Source organism: Rattus rattus, chromosome 13, assembly GCF_011064425.1.
Source record: "Rattus rattus isolate New Zealand chromosome 13, Rrattus_CSIRO_v1, whole genome shotgun sequence".
Lineage (NCBI taxonomy): Eukaryota > Metazoa > Chordata > Mammalia > Rodentia > Muridae > Rattus > Rattus rattus.
Genome location: NC_046166.1, coordinates 32,483,919 through 32,504,669, shown reverse-complemented (window position 1 = coordinate 32,504,669; position 20,751 = coordinate 32,483,919). Strand labels below are relative to the sequence as shown.

Sequence of the window (20,751 nt, the reverse complement as noted above, 5' to 3'; positions counted from 1 at the left end):
GGAATGTAATCTATGTAATTTTTAGCAAGACATGCCAGAGGCATGTTTGCCATATCTGAGACGACTGGAACTCCTCCACATATAACACCATAAACAATGTAGAGTCTCTAATTTTTGGTCATATTTATTTTTTATAGAAAACTATGAAATTATCTTTGCATCAATTGTGTAAAAGCCAAATTCTTCTTCAGGAAGTATCAAACTATATGGGAAGGTATATGAGAAAAAGATAAGTGCATTTAGAAATTATTAGCCTGAATTCATCTTATTCTACAATGAAACATTTAACAAATATTTTAGCAGCCAAAGCACTGATTTAAGACTGGGATTGGGATTCAGAACTATAGGAACACATGAAATAACAGGAGTAAAAAATAGCCTGTATTCATCCATGTCAACTATATTATAGCAAACTATATTTGCAGAGAAATGTGTTTTGTCAGCCAGAACAAGAAAATTATCTGCTAATATGCAACAGCATGGGTTTAGAAGATAATTCATAATGAGCATTATAACACTTTATAATGATACAGCAAAAACACATCTCGGAGAACATTTAAACAGAATATATAAAGAAAGAGAAAAATATTAAAACCTAAACTGAGTAGAACAATGTGATTATTGAAGTCTATTTTATAACTTTGCACTTGAAGCATGCACTCTCAATTAATCAAAGAGGTAAAGAACCCAAGTAAATTAGATAAAAACTACTATGAATTTTCTGAAATGTATTTGTCAATGCCAATTCTTAAATTCAGGGATCAAAGGAATTAAAACACAAGACTATGAAGTGAGAATATCACTGAAAGTTTTAGATATGGAAGATACAGTACAGAATGTTTTTTTGAAACAATGACACAAAAAATTGGCAAGATTCTTCTTTGAAGATAGATATGGGTGGCTAGAGCAACAGCTCAGGGTCTAAGAGCACAGGCTGGGCTTATAGAGGAGCCACGTTTGATTCCCAAACCCATACAGTGGTACCCAGCCAACTATACCTCTGGTTCTAAGGTATCTGATGTCCTCTCTGACATAAATAAGAACCTGGCACACATGAGGTGAATGTCTGTTAACAACAAAAATAAAGATATAAAATGATAAAAGTGATAAATATTAATCATAAGTTCAAACAGCAGCAAAAATTTTCAGCATAACTATTACAAACAATACTTATTTAAACTAATTATGTGAAAGACCCCAAACAGCAAGGCACCCACAAGAGAAATATAGAAAAGGCATTTACAAAGATCTTATGAGTGGGATTATTTCTTTACATAGAAAGCTATGGCTAAGCTGGAGGAATAGGAAAGTGTAAACAGGCCTACGTGGGGTCGAGAAATGGAACTCACTCTTAAATGCTTTAATAGAAAGAACTGTTTGGATAGCCCATAATAAGTAATGTGGAGAAATATGATTTACAGTAAGTATCCTAAAAATATTAGGGAAGCAAACATTTCTAACTAGTTTAGAAATACATCATATTGGCACTGAATGACTTTTTCTAAGCATATGAGAAAACATAGTGTATTATGTTAAAATTAGGGTTAAGAGCAGAATTCAATTATGAGTTGCTCTTTGGAAATCAATGCATTCTATGATCTTGCCAAAATAAAGGGGAAGTCACACAGTCATTTTACCCAATCCTGGTACATCACTGGATAAAACACAGTGTCAATTACAAAGGAACAAAACAATAACAACAAAAAATTCTTAACACCATGCCTGTCACAGTGGCTCAGCAAGTAAGGGACATTGCTAAACATAAGGAGCTCATGTTGATCTCTAATTGCAGAGGTTGAAAGAGAAAACTTACTGTAGAGAGTGGTTCTCTGACCTTCACATAACTGTAATGCTATTCAGACACACACATATACATCCACAGACATATACACAAACGCACATGCACGCATACATGTGCACACACATACATCCACAATAAAATAATTTTGTGAAAAAACTTAACAAACAAAAAAAAACATGAGTCTGATAAAAATTCTTTATAGGAAAGTAACATTTAATGTGCTTTTTAAGAGGGAGCTACAGATTTATAAAGTAGTAATTGCACAGACACTTTACATAGTCATGGTTTCTATACATATCTTCATACAAGTATATTATAGATTTCAACTACATTAATTCTCATTTCCTCCTACAACTTACATTGATATACCTAATTCCCTTGGGTACCTTCTCCTATATGTGGCTGTATACATGTGCAAAATATGATATTTGTAAAAATAATCTTCAAAAACAGATTATATACATTACTAGTCTTTCTGAGTATGGTTTATTTTCCTTGATGCAATAGTCTCAAGGTATATCTATTTTCAAGGAAAGGAGATAATTTCAGTTTTCTTTGTAGGTTAACTAAGCTTCTTACAGATATATTTTCACTCTACATTGGTACATAGATTTCTCAGGTCATTCTGTAACTTGGCGTTTGTATATAGTGCTGCAGTGAACACTGATTTATATATCTGTGACATGCTGACCTGGAATCCTTCTGGTAAGTACACAGAATTTGGTGATAAAGTGTCTTAGTTTTAGTTTCTGAGCAATCACCTAATGATTTCTTTAGTACCTGGACTAATTTACATTCCCTACAACTGAGTATAAGGTGTCCAGTTCTCTCACATGCTCACTAGGATTAAATGTTTTCTATTTTCTAAATGATAACATTTCTAAATAAAATTAGATGAGATATCAATATAGCTTTAATACACATGCACATACACACTCAAATAATTTTTACAAAATTTCATTAGTTATTAACTACTCTAAAATAAAAATGGTTTGTAAAAGATCTTTAATAAATATATAAATATCTAAGAATAAATGTAAAATACATGGCTGCCTAAAACATTATTAATTAATGAGTAACTGAATGGAGAGTAAGTGAGAAATTATAAATAACAGAGTCATTGTGTTCATGGATTGAATATTTAATTTTTATTGTTTATGTGTATCATTGTATTAGGACTTTTTCAGAAAGTATGTTAAGCCATTAGTCTTTTAAGAGTGTGAAAAATAAATTTTAGTTAAAGGAGCAATATATGAAAAATACATAAATCATTATTACCATAATGTAGAATTTAACATGCTATTAACCCTAGATGTCCATACTTTGGGAAGAAATTGCAGAAACTTTCAGCCTACTGGAGACAAAGGTTATTTAACACCAGGCTAAATTTCTACAAATATTTTTGTGTGCTTTTTGTTAAAATTAAAACATATTACATAGAGCTGAATATAGTCATTCTACTGTATTAGTAATGAATGGGTTCCTAAAATGTATTTTAAGGGATATTTTTAAGTAATGAAGTGTTTGTGTAAGGAAAATGCAAGACACAAAACATGAAATTTCTGTGAAATTCCATCTCCTAGAAATGTCAGAGAAGCTATATCCATGAAGACTCAACAACATGGATGCCTAAATGAGACCTTAACAAGGATGACACCAATAGATGCTAACATGGATGGGGAAATCTCACGAGGGCCCAATGGTAGATAAAGAAGAAAGAAAACTAACAAATAGTTCTTAGGGCAGAGGCACCGAATTGGTTATGTAAGACATACACATACGAGAAAAATAATACACACTGAGATAGCTGCATCTGTATATTTAGGGAAAATAGATAAAATAACAATAAAATATAGGTCATGGATTTGTAGGAGAGTAGTGTACATGAATATGGTTCGAAGGAGAGAGAGGAGGGGAAAATGTGTAATTATGTTTTAATTTCTAAAATAAAAAATCAATTATTTGTAAAATAATAAATATTGAAAACAAGGAAAAATTTAAAGCAGAGATAGCCTTGTTGGGCACCAATGGGAAGAAAAGTCCTTGGTCCTGCCAAGGCTTGATGGTCCAGTGTAGGGGAATATCAGGGCTGGGAGACAGGAAGGGGTGGATGGGTGGGTGAGGGAAGACCCTCATGGAAGCAGGGGAAGAGGGCATGGGATAGGGGGTTTATGATGTATAGGAAACTGGGGAAGAAGATAAGATTTGAAATGTAAATTTAAAAAATCCAATAAAAAAAATGAAGACTCAGACCAAAAATAAGAGGAGAATCTATTTTCAATTTTAAAAAAAGTGGAAAAATAGAAACTGGGAGTTTGGGGGAATGTAAGTGTGAGAAATAACTAATTTCATTCGGAATTCACCTATATTGTGTGATTTAGCTCCAAAAGCATTCATTAAGCCATGGCTCTGAGCACTAACAGAACAATGGGGATATCATCTTATTTCTGTTATCAAGTTTTCAGGAATTAATGTTTATGGGAAACATAAAAAAATAAAATGCAGATCAAAACTATATCTCATATTTTAACACATTTTTATTTAGTATAAAAATTATTTATCTAATTAAGAGATAAGTTTCTACCCAGAATTTTTATAAATTATTATTTATGTATAAATTTTAATGCTTCTATTGTTTCTATAAGTCATATTATATATTTTTAAAATTTGGTATTGTTCAGTTTTTTGAAAGAAGACCCAAGTGTGGATACTTCAAACCCACTTAGAAGGGGAACAGAATAATCATGGGAGACAGAGGTCAGGAGGAGTTTAGATGGAAGAGGAAAAGGGGAGGAAAAGTAGTGGAGCAGGATTGGGTATGGGAGGAGCCAGGAGACAACACCAGAGGACCAGGATAATGAATCAAAACATGCAGCAGTGTGAGATGAGGGGCACAGGGAACCTCTAGAAGTTCCAGAAATCTGGGATGTGAGAGGCCACCAGGACCCAGTTGGGACGACATTAGCCAAAACTAACCAACAGTGGGGAGATGGAACCTGAAGAGACAACCTCAAGAAGATAGATATGGCCCCCAGTTGCGGCAGGGGCCACCCACCCTTCTTCAAATTTTTTGACCCAGAATTGTTCCTCTCTAAAGGAAATGCAGGGACAAAAATAGAGCAGAGATTGAAAGCAAGGCCACTCAGTGACCGGCCCAACTTGGGATCCATCGCGTGTGCCCACACCAAACTCTGACACTATTGCTGACACCACATTGTGCTTGCAGGCTGGAGCCTGGCATGGCTGTCCTCTGAGAGGCTCTACCAGAAGCCGACTGAGACAAATGCAGATACATTCAGCCATCCATTGAATTAAGTTCGGGACCCCTATGGAAGAATCAGGGGAAGCTGAGGGGTGTTGCAACCTCATAGAAAGAGCAACAGTGTCAATTAACCCATGCCTCTCAGGGCTCCCAGAGACTAAGCCACCAACCAAGGGGCATATGTGGGCTGGTCTGTGCCCCTGGATACATGTGTAGCAGAGGACTGCCTTGACCTCACTGCAAGGAGATGCACTGAATCCTATAGAAACTTGATGCCCCAGGGATGAGGGATGCTGGTGGGGGTGGGTGGGCAAATGGAGCAGCACCTTCTCAGAGGGTGTGGGGAGAAGGATTGGGGTGAAGAATTCAGGGAGAGGGAATCAAGAAGTGAAAGATTTTGAGAATGTAAATAAATAAAATAATTTAATAAAAATAAAAATGTTTTATTTATTGAGATTTATTGAGATCATATATTTTCTTTATTGTTATTTTGTTGTTATCATTATTATTATCATTATTTTACATACTTGTCATAGTTTCCCTTCTTTTCTCTTCTCCAAGTCACTATGCCCCCCATCTACTTCTCTTTTCAGAAGAGGGAAAGCCTCCCAGAGATATCAACCAAGCATGGCATATCAAGTTGTAGTAGTGTTAGGCACTTCCACTCCTATGAAAAAGGCAAACTAGTATGAAAAACATGGGACCCAAAAGCAGGCAAAATAGTCAGAGACAGCACCTGCTTCTAATTTTATGACTCCCATAAGAATACCAAGTTATAGACCACAACATATCTGCAGAAGGTGTGGGTCAGAGCCATGCAGTCTCCTTGGTTATCCATTCTCTCTCAGTCCCTATGATCCTGTGATTATCCTTGTGGTGTCCTTGACCCCTCTGACTACTGCAATCCTTCTTTGGCTATGGGTCTCTGCCTCTGTTTCCATCCATTGCTGAATGAATTCTCTTTGATGACAATTGGGCTAAAATTGTCCAAAATCCTGAATATATCAGAATAAGCACTTGATTCTTCCCTTTCCTTTCCTCCCTCCAAAATCTCCTGTGCACCTGACTTGCTCTTCTTCAAAATTATGGGCTCTTAACAGTAGTATAGGATAGTTATTTTGGAAACCCATGTATGAATATGTATGTATATTTTGTCACATATAATCAAACATTAAAATACTTTCAAACACACACACACACACACACACACACACACGTAAAATTAAATAACATAATTTGTATGTAAGTTTGGGTAATCTCCAAAAACATAAACTTGAGCAAAGAAAATAAAACTTGTGCATAGTTCTGTATAATCATTTGATTTATATTTTCATACAAACACCATGAAACTGATTTTTTGACTGATTTATTGACATGAAATGCTTTCTTTAAGTATTCTTTAGACTGAAGTAAATAACTATGATTAGTCTGTTACATTCAATTTTATAATATGGTGATGAGCTTATTAGTTCTTATTACTTATGAATCTTGGTATATCTAAAATTATTTGATGAAAATGTTTTAAAAGAATCAATAGTTTAAAGATCCTTTAACATGTGTGTAATTTTTTGCCATATTGCTTTCAAAGACTTGAACAGTCTAATTGCTAGATGATCTAAAGTAATTTCTACAAGTACATACTTATATCAGGAAAAATATTGAACTGGCTTTTGTTTAAAAAAATGAAACATTTAACCATTTGACAGTTCTCTGACAATACAATGACTTCATAATTTTCTTCAAATCTTTGTTATACATGAATGCATAGAAATGCACATGAGAAGCTGTCTAAACAGAACCTGAGTTTTCCTTTTTACTTTGTAAAATATATTTACTCTTTCAGTGTTGCCAAAAAAAATATGTTTAAAGAGTGAATACTGATTTTCACCATATGAGAGAAATTTCTTGTTCTCTAACACGTGTCAAAAGATAGATGTCAATTGTTTTCTTGCTAGGTTGTTAAGACGATATATCAATTTCATATACTGCTATAGATACATATCTAAAAAACTACATAAACACCTTTAGTTAAACATAAAGCTCCCTGATCACTGAAGAGTTCGAACATTTCTTTAAGAGCTTAGCATCCCTGTGAGATTCCTCTGATGTTTACTTCTATACCCCATTTTTCATCTTTGGTGGTTAGTCTCTTGAATTATATATATATATATATATATATATTATATAATATATATTATATAATATATATTGGATATTAGCCCTTTATCAGATATGGGGTTAGTGAGGATATTTTTCCCAATCTGTAGGTTGCCTATTTGTAATATTGGCTATGCTCTTTGTCTTACAGAAGCTTTCGAGTTTCATAAGGTCCCATTTATCAATTCTTGATTCTAGAGCCTGAACCATTGGAGTTCTGTTTAGGAAATTTTTGCCTATGCCAATGAGTTCAAGGCTCTTTCCCACTTTCTTTTCTATTCGATTCATTGTATCTGGTTTTATGTTGAGGTCCTTGATCCACTTGGACTTGAGCTTTGTGCAAGGTGACAAATATGTTTCTGTTTTCCCTTTCCTACATACAGACTACGTTAAACAAGCACCATTTATTGAAAATGTTTTCTTTTTTTCATTGTATATTTTTGGCTTTTTTGTCAAAGATCAAGTGTTTGTTAAGTATGTGGTTATTTCCGGGTCTTCAATTCTATTCCATTAATCAATGTGTCTGTCTCTGTACCAATATTATGTAGTTTTTATCACTATTGCTTTGTACTATAGCTTGAAGTCAGGGATGATGACTCCCACAAAACTCTTTTTTTCAGAATTCTAGATATTTTTCCAGATCAATTTGAGAATTGCTCTTTCCATATTTTTGAAGAATTGTGTTGGGATTTTGATGATGATTGTGTTGAATTTGTAGATTGATTTTAGTAGAATGAACATAGTAAAAATGTTCATTCTACTAATCCATAAGCATGGGATATCTTTCCATTTTCTCAGGTCTTCTTCAATTTCTTTCTTGAGACTTGAAGCTATTGTCATACAGATCTTTCACATGCTTGGTTAGAGTTACCCCAAGATATTTTATATTTTTTGTGGCTATGTTAAGGGTGTTATTTCACTAATTTCTTTCTCAGTCCATTTGTTATTTGTATAAAGGAAGGCTTCTGATTTATTTGAGTATATTTTATATTCAGCCACATTGATGAAGTTGTTTTTCAGCTATAGAAGTTTTCTAGAACTTTTTTGGGATTGCTTATATACCCTATCATATCATCTGAAAATAATGACAGCTAAACTTCTTCATTTCCAATTTATATCCCCTTCTTCTCCCGTTGTTTTCTAATTGCTCTAGCTAGAACTTTGAGTACTATATACAATAGGTTGGGAAAGAATGCTGATTTCAGTGGGATTGCTTCAGGTACCTCTCCATTTAATTTGATATTGGCTGTTGGTTTGCTGTATATCGCTTTTATTATGTTTAGGTATGGGCCTTGAATTATTTATCTCTCCAATACTTATAACATGAAGAGATGTTGTATTTTGTCAAATGCTTTTTTAGTATCTAATGAGATGATCACGTGATATTTTTGAGTTTGTTTATATAGTGGATTGCATTAACGGATTTTCGTATATTGATCCAACCTTGAATCTCTGGGATGAAGCCTATTCAATCATGGAGGATCATTGTTTCGATGTGTTCTTGGATTCAGTTTGCAAGAATTTTATTGAGTATTTTTACATTAACATTCATAAGGGAAATTAGTCTAAAGTTCCCCCCTTGTTTTTAGTTGGGTCCTTTTTTGATTTAGGTATCAAAGTAATTGTGGCTTCATAGAATGAATTATGTAGTGTTTCTCTTGTTTCTATTTTATGGAATAGTGTGAGGAATATTGGTATTATGACATCTGGCCCTGTTTTTGTTTTTGTGCCCCCCCAAACTTGGGAAGTTTTTAATGTCTTCTAATTCCTTAGGGCATATAGGCCTGTTTATATAGTTTACCTGCTCTTGATTTAACTTTGATACATGGTATCTGTCTAGAAAATCATCCATTTCATCTAGATTTTCCAGTTTTGTTGATTATAGGCTTTTGTAGTAGGATCTCCACTAACCAGGTAGCATGAAGAAGCTGATAAGAGGCCCCTGACACGTACAGCAGAGGACTTGTGTTCTCAGTGAGAGAAGATGTGTGCCAAACCCTCTAGAGAATTGATGCCCCAGGGAGTGGGGATGTTTGGCTGCATGGAAGTGAGGGAGTGGCAACATCTTCTTGGAGACAGGGAGGCAGGCAAGGAGGTATGGAATGGGGAGCACCATAGTTCTACTATAATGGCTGATAGTATGAAATGTTTAAAACATCTCATCAGCATTTGAATGAAAACAATGGCTTCACCTATTTAGTAACATAGAAGAAAAAGAAAGACACTAATGTAAAATATTTAATGAATACTTAATCTTTGGGGTGTTTATTAATCTCTACTTATGTTTGCTCATGAATGTCAAAATGTGAGGGGCATATATAGAACTGAAAAGGTTTGCTAGGCACTTAGAAGGTCATAAAAGTGAGCCATGCCTGCCATGGCAATAAGTTTACTATAATTTGCGAAAAGTATACAGAATACTAACAAATTTAGTCAACACAGTCATATTGTTAGCTATGAAGGGTAGGCTAGTGATGGACTGAAGAATCACTTCATACAGTACAGAAATCTCTAGGAACCCATCACTCAGAGTTCCTCTATTTTGTTCACTTCCTATGAACTTACTTCACTAACTTTTTCAACTACTGTTGTGAGAGATATTTTCTAGAAGCAATCTTGCACAGGAGAAATAAAAGGAAATGCAATTCCAGGATTTTAGGATTGCAATCCAAGTATAGAAGAAATAGAAATTAGATATTTTCTGGAGAATATAAATATAAGCTCAGGAAGCACACAGAGAAAAGGCTGGTTGTAGTATTCGTTTGATTTAGACAAAGCATATATACATATAGGAACTGAGTTAGAGCTAGAGAGCAGTGTGAGTTGAGAATAATCTAGTCTGAAACAACTGCAGTTACTTTAAAGATAGACTCTTGACACTGTGCTTATATAAAAAATAACATTATCTGTGCTACTTTAATATACATGGATTTATATGCTATATTAAAGGTGACTACAAATCTTTATCATGCTAAAAGTTTGAATCACATTATTTTTCAATAATGCTTTTCTTATAACTACATTGTATTTGAGGGGACCATGGAGATATTGTTTAATGGGAAATATTGCATCTATTTGACGGAAATGGTAGCTAAAGTGCTCCTTCTCTGGAGATGAATTCATTTCCTTTGTGTATAAAATCTAAACAACTGAAAGAAAAAGAATCTCACAGTCTATCACTTACAAATTGTCAGATATATTTCATAAGAAATTTCATTATTATATTGGTCTGAAATGTATAAACGATTGGAATTTTCTGATAATAGATTTAAAAAAGATAATTTTCAAGTATTTTATATCATAGTTGATTTAAGACTACCTGGGATACTAATACGATTTTATTCTTGAAAGTTTAAGAATGCAGTATAACTACGTACTGAAAGAATCATATAACACTTGTTTTTAAATGTTGGCTGTTTAGTAATTTTCCAGGTCCACAGGAGTTCAATGACATATTTTTTGCCTTGGTATATCAGCTAATCTTCTCTGTTAATGTTATAGATCAAACAAGAAAATAAAACACAATATTTTACATTAATAAAAAGTAATACAAACAAAGCTGATCTATAATGATTAGCTTTCTCTTCTAGGGCCTTATTAACAAATTTCTATGGTTCTCTTAGATTGCAATGTAAAATGGAGCAACAGTTATAAATGTAAAATGTACAACAGTTATAGATTTGTAGGTTATTTTAGCTGTGGGTTGGTTTTGATTTTGGTACTGAGTTCTGAGCCTAAGTCTTCAGTGCCAGGATTAGCACTGACATGAAGCAGCATCTCACCAGCTGTATTTTTCCTTTACTTATTTCTTTCATTTTGATAGCATCTCATTAAATTTCCTAGGGCAGCCTGCAATTCACTCCGGATGCCACATAGCATTTGAACCTGTGATCTTCTTGCCTCAGACTCTGAGTAGCTGGAATTAAAGGCCTGTACCTCTACAACCAGTGTCTACTATAAATCTTTATTATTATTTGGGAAAGCACTTTTTTCACTTGAAAAATGAATTTAGGAGGATACATAAATATTGGTATAAGTAGACTGTAAGCATGCAGAGTAATTAAATATCGAGGTATTTACTTGTATGCATACTGTGACCATTAATGTGCACTGGAAATAAATAATCTGGTAGAGTTTTAATTTAAAATAGGAATTTAATAGTATAGGGTTGAATTAGGAAGTTCCAATCTTATTTGTAATTTTTTAATTCTCCAGTTAGGTAGACATTTCTAGACAGTATCATTATTTAAAGTTTAGAGCAATTTAGTCATTCCACTAATTTCATTTATCAAAATCTCATTCCATAAAATTGTGGTAAATTCTCGCTAATGTAATTGCAAATTAACCCAGTATGAAACTTGATTCAGGGTGGATGGGCTTACCATAGTCGTCTCTGCGATGGAGCCAAAGCTGTTTATGAATATGTTGCATGTGACATTAACTGGAGGACCTAATAAAAAAGAGAGAACAACATCATAAAAGCTGATAGATGCTCACTTAAAATATTTTCAAGTAATTCTGTGCTTTCCATTTAGGTATTCTTTATTTGTTCATAGATGTGCAACACCAAAGGCAGTTACTCTGGAAATCTGGATGTAAAACCTCAAGGTTCATTATATCCTTTGAACAGTGACAATAGCTAGTATGTAAAATTTATTCTAATGAATATAGAAAATGCATGTGATTGAATATATGTAAAAGTCTATTTCCATACTCCACAAAGACCAAGTGGAACCAATTCCGGTTGCTCTCAGGCTCTGTAAGGCAAGAAGGAAAGGAAAAGATGGAGTCTACTTCCTTTAATCTGAAATTTGTAGTGGTTTTGTGACTGTCTAATAAATATAGTCTATGAGTTACTTCAGAGACATTCTATTGTTCTTTTCCTGGGGATGTTTTTCTGTCTCTACCTGACTCCTAAAATCTTGTTGAATATTAGAAATACCACATAATTATATTGTCTTTTAGCTAGACAATGTATGGTGTTACTGTTCCAGTCCCATATACACATTTATCTCCCATCCATACTTTTTTATTTTTCATTATTATTATTATTATTATTATTATTATTATTATTATTATTTTTATTCTTTGTTGATGACTAAGCTAACAGTGTTTTCATGTCACTGCAATCTTTTCTGTGAGCTTTCAGGTGAGAATTGTTGGACAGTAGTTTTCTGAGTTCCTTAAGCCTCTACTTACCTACTTTATCAAGGAATTTCTATGTTTTGGAGGATAGGCCTCTCTGCCTTGGTTTTCTCTTCTTATTAGTACAGGGCACATACCAAGCACCAGAACTGGCTGCTTCAGTCTCGGTTGGGTATGCCCATAATCCTCCACTCCTACATAACCTCCATAGTTCTCAGAACACAAGAGAGTTTTTAAAAGCTCAGATCTGTTTACTATACTGTACAGAATAACTTGAAGTTTGGAACAATAGATGGCAAAATCGGTTTCTGATTGTTTTCAACAAATGTCCAGGAAATTAAGACGGTACCCAAATGTGTTCTTAGGCAAGTCAATTATCGAGTAACTTGTAGCTTCCAAACAGGCCGCACAGGAACAGTTCTCTCTGGAAGCACACTGTCTAAAGAGCTCCAGATGTCTGCTCTTTGGAAGATACAGGCATGATGCCGCATTCCAGGTTATGGTAAAGCTGGGCAGGAAGCGGAATTTAAATGTCTTTTGATGTTAAATAATTCTATCATCTTTTCTTCAGTAGATACCGCCTAGATTGTTACAACTTGTGGTTTAATTCTATGATTCTGAAATCTAATTTTGACAATCCTACCAGTGTTTTATCCAAAGGGGAGAATCCCCACTCAACCATTCCTCAGCTCCCTTCTAAATGCCTGATTCTTCATTTATGATAACTTCAGGGAATTTTATTTTATTCGGTCCATTTATTCACTTCATTAAACAGCTAAGGTCTACATACAGCACATGGAGGATTTACACAGAGGTAATAATGTAACAGGGTTCAAAGCGTTGGAACCAGTTAACTCTTAAGTATTTCTTTGTTAAGTTTAGGACATTATTTATTCCAAAATAATCCAGGAGTGGGCAATATTCTACCATTTGTAGCAGTAAGATATCAAGGATATCAAATGTAATAGAGAGTTTTGTGGAAGAGTTGGAGGAAGGATTGAGGAAGCCAGAGAAGTTAGAGAATCCACATGAAGAATGTGGATTAGAGTCAACTAACCTGGACCCTTGGGAGCTCCGCAAGACTGAATCACCAACCAAAGAGCATACATGGGCTGTCTGTAGATGCACATATATATGTAGCAGATGCGCAGCTTGGTCTTCATGTAGGTCCCCCAACAACTGGAGTGGGAGCTGTTTCTGACTCTGTTTCCTGAATATGGATTCTGTTCCCCTAAATAGGCTGTGTGTTTGGCCTCAGTGGGAGAGGATGCTTAGTCCTGCAGTGAATTATTGTGTCAGGGTGGGGTGGTACCCAGGAGGGATCTCCCCCACCTCAGAGAAAAGGGGAAGGGGTGGGAGGAGGAGCTCGCTTGTAAAGGGGGACTGGGAGGAGCTGGGCTGCGATTAGGATGTACAATGAATAAATAAATAAGTTAATGGAAAAAGATCTAGGCATGTGTGTGTGCCTGTAACCATTGGAGATAAATTGGTTTTAGTATCTTTCTGGTTACTACAGTCTAAACAGCAAACTTTCAGTTCAGTGAAAGACATTGTCTCAAGGCAACAAGATAGCATCCTCTTCTGCTGTCAATGCTTGGGCATATGGAATGCACGCTTACATACTCACATGCATACCACACTCACACACACGTGGACACACACACATACACGTGCACATGCACACACACACACACACACACACACACACACACACACACACACACACACATAAAGTCTTATCAACATGATGCCAAACATGAACTCAATATGGACATACCAATGAAGTCACCAAAATAGACAGACATCAATGCTATGCAAGGAACTATAAACAATTGTGTAAAGCTGAGAGGAAGAAAGGTAGTCATACCCACGGAAGAATATAATAAATGGTTGTCTAGTTCTAAATGTCAGCCCTGAAATCATACATACAAGTAATATTATATGACTGAATAGGTTATATTTTGAATTTATATATATTTACATGCATATATAATGTAATAACAATTAGTGAATGAAGAGAACATAAATTTGAAGTGCAGGAAGAGATAAATGAAGATTTTAGCGTGAAAGGGAAGAGAGAAACATTCTAATTACATCTTAATATCAAAAATTAAATTAAAAAGAGGAAAAATCAGATGAAGACAACTATCTTATTTAGGTGACTTGAGGAGAATGAACACCCTAAGATTTTGGTGTTAAGAGAAAGCAGAATTTGTTCTATCATTTCGTGGAAAGATAAGTGCAAAGTCATATTTAACTGTTAAAGATATGCTTTTCTCCTTTTCAGCCCATGTAAGTCTAAAGGGGTAGATTCTGAACATAGACACAGGGTAAAACATTCACAGTCTTAGAAAATTAGCTGTGGATCCACTTAACAGTCAAACACTGCTCTTTTCTCTTACCAATTACAACTACACAAGTCTCAAGAGTCATTCTTTACTTTCATATGAATTATGTAAGACTTTCTCAATTTTCCTTTAGAAAAGGAAAACCATAAATTTACTAGTATTGTTGTAGTTCACTTTAAAATAAAATACAGATAGAGGTACATGTGTGTTGCAGAAGACTGTCTAGGAAGTCTTAACAGGACTAACGGCCTCATTCATTTGTTGAAACTGAGATTAATAAAAGGGAGGGAGATGACTTTCCTGCCTTTAATCTGTCATAAAGGGCCTTTGTTGTAAGACTTTGATTTGCACTATGCATTGAGTGAAACTGAAGTATTCTCTAATTATTTTCCTTTAAAAATTAATGATTTTATTTATTACACAAATGCTGCTCCTTCCCAGTACATCCTCCAAGAGTTCTTTCCCGCTCCATACTCCCCTTCACCTTAGAGTTCCCCCTTAGTATTACCCCACCGTAGGGCATCAAGTCTCTACAGAATGAGGTGTATCCTTCCAGTTAAGGTCTGTCAAGGCAGTCCTCTCCAGTGTAAGTGCTATGGCCCTCGAACCAGCCCCTGTATGCTCTTTTGCTTGGTGGCTCAATCTCTGAGAGCTCCCAGGGGTCCAGGTTAGTTAACACTGCTGGTTTTCCTATGGGGTGCCATCCCCTTCAGTTCCTTCAGTCCTTCCCTTTACTCTACCATAGAGGTCCTCTAATTATTTCTAACAGCATCTTTTAAATATGATTTCAGTCCACAAAAGTATGAATAATAGCAGAGAAAATAATTTAGTAACTTCTACCTTAACAAATTTTCTTGAGAACAAATGCTTCAGGGCCTATGTTCATCACCCCACTAAGGCTCAATAAGGGTTTCATTTAATACCATATTAGGAAGAGAAACTATGGGAATTGCTTTTTTTTTCATAAAATATGGTAAATGTGTCCTATGTCAAGCAGAGGTTTGAATAAAAGCGACAAAGAATTGTACAAGGAAACTAACATGTTTTTACAAAAGAACAAGGAAAAAAAAGGAAATGTGGCCAGTTACAGTTCTACAAATAACATCCCCTGCTATCGTAATATTCTCTAATAGGATGCAGAAAGCTCTTTGTAAAAGTAAACAGTTGATTTGGTTTTAATTTTTTCTTGTTATCAGATAGTTACACTACAATTCATAAGAGTAACATAATTACACTCATAGTATTATCAACAAAAATAATTTTATGGTTGGTTAGGGATCATCATGATATGAGGAACTGTATTGAGGGGTCACAGCATTAGGAAGATTGGGAACCACTGCTTTAGCTAAACAATAGTTTTTTTCTTTTTTAATGACAAAATAGGTAACCATTTAATTTCTATATTAAACATATCAAACTCAGAGTTGGGTATATGTGTGTTTTAGCCAAATGATAAAGGCATAAAATACCTATTCTATTAACAACAGATTTTCATTTATTAATACAAATTTTACTTAAATGAGAAAATTATGAGTATATTACTCAATAATAAAATAATTAATTATGAACAGGTTATTTCACTTTTAAATTTGATCTTGGGGTGGGTCCCCTCTCAAAGGCAAGGGGGAGGAGGAATGGGATGATGAACTGTGAAAGGGGTACCAAGAGGGGAGCAATGCCTGGAATGTAAATAAATGAAATGATTTCTAAAATTTAATTTGAAAATAAATTAACTGCCAGTTCTTAGAGATCTGAATTTTATACTCTGTCATGTCAGATATATGTATATTTTTGCCTGTGTGTAATGTACACAGTACTATTTGATGTTCAGTGGAGTATTTAATTGGTTTGTGCAATCTTCCCATAGAAGAAAGAACACCAAGCCCTAATTGCAGTTTTCAAAAGTACAGCACATTCTCAATCAAACTACATGCTCATATGCAAATAAGATTGATATGTATGACATTTTGAAATATTAAAATAAACATCAATTTGGTTATAAAGGTCAATGTTTTAGATCATGAATTTTCACAAGATATCAGTGTTTGCATTTCATGATCCTTTTGTAGCCTTTACAGATTCTTGACCATGTGACTGTGTGTGTCCTGATTAAATTTTGTCATCATGCCACAAGCTAGAACTACCTTGGAAGAGGAAATGTCAACTGAGGAACTGCCTCCACCAGACTTGCTAGAGTAAGCCTGTGGGGCAATTTCTTGAATAATGACTGATATGGGAGGGCTGCCTCTGAATGTCTGCCATGTGTTATATAAAAACACAATCTGAGCAAGCCAATAAGCATCATACCTGCACTGTTTCTGCTCCTGCTCCTGTCTCCATGTACCTACCTTGGCTTCACTTTATTTTGGAATGAGGCCTGCATGCAAATGGGCTCTTTCCTTCCCAAGTTGTTTTAGGTCCTGATGTTTTACTACAGAAACTAGAAGTAACTAGAACAAGGATGTATCCTTTCTCTGTTGTGAAATCCCTAATTTTACTGATGGAAAAAGTTTTGGAGGATTGGATGTAGGAGAATTTTTTAATAATTCCAATATAATACACAATGGACCTGACTGTGGACAGTATGCATGAGACAGAATAAGAAACATCATGTTTTAAAGAAACTGTGTTCTACCCATATGCTGGTCCAGGTCAGATAAGCCAGCAATTTTGGAGCATACTTTTTATCTTTTGCTGTATCTCTTGAAAGATTTTATGGAGTATGAAGCTCTGAGAAGATTGTAAATCTACTTGCTATCACAGACAGCACCTGCTTAGCAGTCCTTGGCCAATCTGTTACTCTCTGTGCCAATGCAAAAACTGTTATATCTATCGAATACACCCTATGTTTAGCAACAGAGCGAATAACTGCTACAGCATCCATATGGCAAACTGTGTTTCTAAATTGTTCATTACTGCCGACATCCTTGGCCCGAAAGGCAAATAACAGGAGTTGCAGATGTTTTCAGAGGAAATTTTTCTTTTAAATGTCCTTTAAAGACATAGAACATGGCTTTTAAGTTTAGAGATGAAATGAAGGCAGAATATCAAAGTGCAGTGCAGAGACTTGGGGATGATGTTATTTTTAATCACACTGGAGAAAGTGTTCATTGGGCCAATGTAGAGCAAACAATTAAACAACTCAAATGTTCATCACAATGACTCTGAGGAATTTTTATACAAGTGACAATTAGAGCTAGAGAGAAAGAACAACGGTATAAAATATATATTGGTGAAGATTGGAGATTTGATCTTTAAAAGTAAGGCGAGAGTCAAACAGAGAGGATCAAGATTAGTAACAGTGACAAGAAGTAAATTCCAAGAGTGGCTGCTACAGTATTTTCATTAAATAGAGTGTTCCTACAGTGATTAAACTTGCATTTGTTATTCAGTTATTCTATGAAATGGCTTTGAATTTCAGATGATCCAATTTTTTACTTCAATAAAACAGACTTGAAAATGGTTTTCATTCTGTCTAGAGATCATGATATTGCCTAATAAAAATGAGAATTAATTAATGTACCGAAGAAAATTGAAGCAAGTTTATGTGTAGTTTAATGACATAAGAAGTTAAAGGCTGTTAAAGATGGTTGACAGAAGACATAAAGCAACATGTTATGTGAATGCAAGTGAAGATGGGGAGTAAAAGGACCCACAGAAACTTTCTTCTTTCTCAATTTCTAGGAAACAAGCATGGTCTGCTATTAGTTGGCCTAAGGGAACTATTGATACTGTTTTGACATTGGTTCCCCAAAACTGAAGCCTTCTTCCTAGTGTTGGCAAGCTTGATTACTAGGAACTCTTATGTTTTTCTGTGGAAAAATACAGAAATGATGTAGGTAAGGAAAGGAGAGTCTATTTGGCTCACACATTTTAGGGATACAGTGTATCTCTAGTCATTTTGGCTGGATCCAGCCTGGGCCAGGTGGCAGAACCTTTAAAATATGGCTTCCTCATAAGTCTATAGAGAAAAAACTGAGGTGAAGCTTGCTCAATACAAGCAACCCTTCCTTCAGCTAGATATTATGATCTGAAAGTTACATCGCATCCAACCATCTGAAGACCATGAGCTAAAACAATAGTGATTACAAGGAACACTTCAAATTTGAACCATTATACTTGACAAAACGTAACTTTACACCAAGCAAAGAACCACCTTGGAAAGCCTTTCTTTTCCAATTGTCTTTTAAAGAGGGGAAACAGAAAAATAAGAAACATACCCCCAAAACCTAAACCCCACCAACAAGCAAATTAGATCCTCCCAAAATTAAACACACAAAAACAATGAGAGTGAAAAAGAAAGAGGAAAAACCAGGTGCATGACGCTCATGCAAACCGACTCAATTTTTCTGAACTTAATTGTACTCTACTTCTTATAAGAGATTTGGTGGCATATTTTCTTTTCTTTTTGGAATGAGTCTTTATTTTTTTATCTTTATTAACTTGAGTATTTCTTATTTACATTTCGATTATTATTCCCTTTCCTGGTTTCCGGGCCAACATCTCCCTAGCCCCTGCCCCTCCACTTCTATATGGGTATCCCTCCCCGTCCTCCCCCCCGTACCACCCTCCTCCCAACAATCACGTTCACTAGGTCTTCAGTTTTGGCAGGACCAAGGGCTTCCCCTTCCACTGGTGCTCTTTCTAGGATATTCATTGCTACCTATGAGGTTGGAGACCAGGGTCAGTCCATGTATAGTCTTTGGATAGTGGCTTAGTCCCTGGAAGCTCTGGTTGCTTGGCATTGTTGTTCATATGGGGTCCTGAGTCCCTTCAAGTTCTACCAGTCCTTTCTAAAATTCCTTCAACGGGGGTCCCGTTCTCAGTTAAGTGGTTTGCTGCTGGCATTCGCCTATGTATTTGCTGTATTCTGGCTATGTCTCTCAGGAGAGATCGACATCCAGTTCCTGTTGGCCTGCACTTCTTTGCTTCATCCATCGTTTCTAGTTTGGTGGCAGATTATGTATGGGCCACATGTGGGGCAGGCTCTAAATGGGTGTTCCTTCTGCCTCTGTTTTAATCTTTGCCTCCCTATTCCCTCCGAAGGGTATTCTTGTTCCCCTTTTAAAGAAGCAGTGAAGTATTCACATTTTGGTCATCCTTCTTGAGTTTCATCTGTTCTGTGCATCTAGGGTAATTCAAGCATTTGGGCTAATAGCCACTTATCAATGAGTGCATACCATGTGTGATTTTCTGTGATTGGGTTACCTCACTCAGGATGATATTTTCCAGTTCCATCCATTTGCCTATGAATTTCATAAAGTCATTGTTTTTGATAGCTGTGTAGATATACCACATTTTCTGTATCCATTCCTCTGTTGAAGGGCATCTGGGTTCTTTCCAGCTTCTGCTAATACTACTAAGACAGCTAGGAACAAGTGGAGCATGTGTCTTTGTTATATGTTGGGGCTCTTTTGGGCATATGCCCAAGAGAAATATAGCTGGGTCCTCAGGTAGTTCAATGTCCAATTTTCTGAGGAACCTCCAGACTGATTTCCAGAATGGTTGTACAAGTCTGCAATCGCACCAACAATGGAGGAGTGTTCCTCTTTCTCCGCATCCTCGCCAGCATCTGCTGTCACCTGAGTTTTTGATCTTAGCCATTCTCACTGGAGTGAGGTGAAGTCTCAGGGTTGTTTTGATTTGCATTTCTCTTATTACTAAAGATGTTGAACATTTCTTTAGGTGTTTCTCAGCCTTTCGGCATTCCTCAGCTGTGAATTCTTTGTTTAGCTCTGAACCCCATTTTTAATAGGGTTATTTGTCTCCCTGTGGTATAACTTCTTGAGTTCTTTGTATATTTTGGATATAATCCCTCTATCAGATGTAGGATTGGTAAAGATCTTTTCCCAATCTGTTGGTTTCCATTTTGTCCTAACCACAGTGTCCTTTGCCTTACAGAAGCTTTGCAGTTTTATGAGATCCCATTTGTTGATTCGTGATCTTAGAGCATAAGCCATTGATGTTTTGTTCAGGAAATTTTTTCCAGTGCCCATGTGTTCCAGATGCTTCCCTAGTTTTTCTTTTAATAGTTTGAG

At 35.5% G+C, this 20,751-nt stretch overlaps 1 protein-coding gene across 2 annotated transcripts in view; it reads right to left on the bottom strand.

The window, feature by feature from the left end:
• Nucleotides 1–20,751, bottom strand: part of Glra3 (glycine receptor alpha 3) — a 251,344-nt gene that overhangs the window by 112,187 nt on the left and 118,406 nt on the right. For both annotated transcript variants that reach the window (XM_032918805.1, XM_032918806.1), the window contains exon 3: nucleotides 11,603–11,670. In XM_032918805.1, coding sequence (XP_032774696.1) covers nucleotides 11,603–11,670 — 68 coding nt within the window. The remainder of the gene's footprint in view (nucleotides 1–11,602; nucleotides 11,671–20,751) is intronic.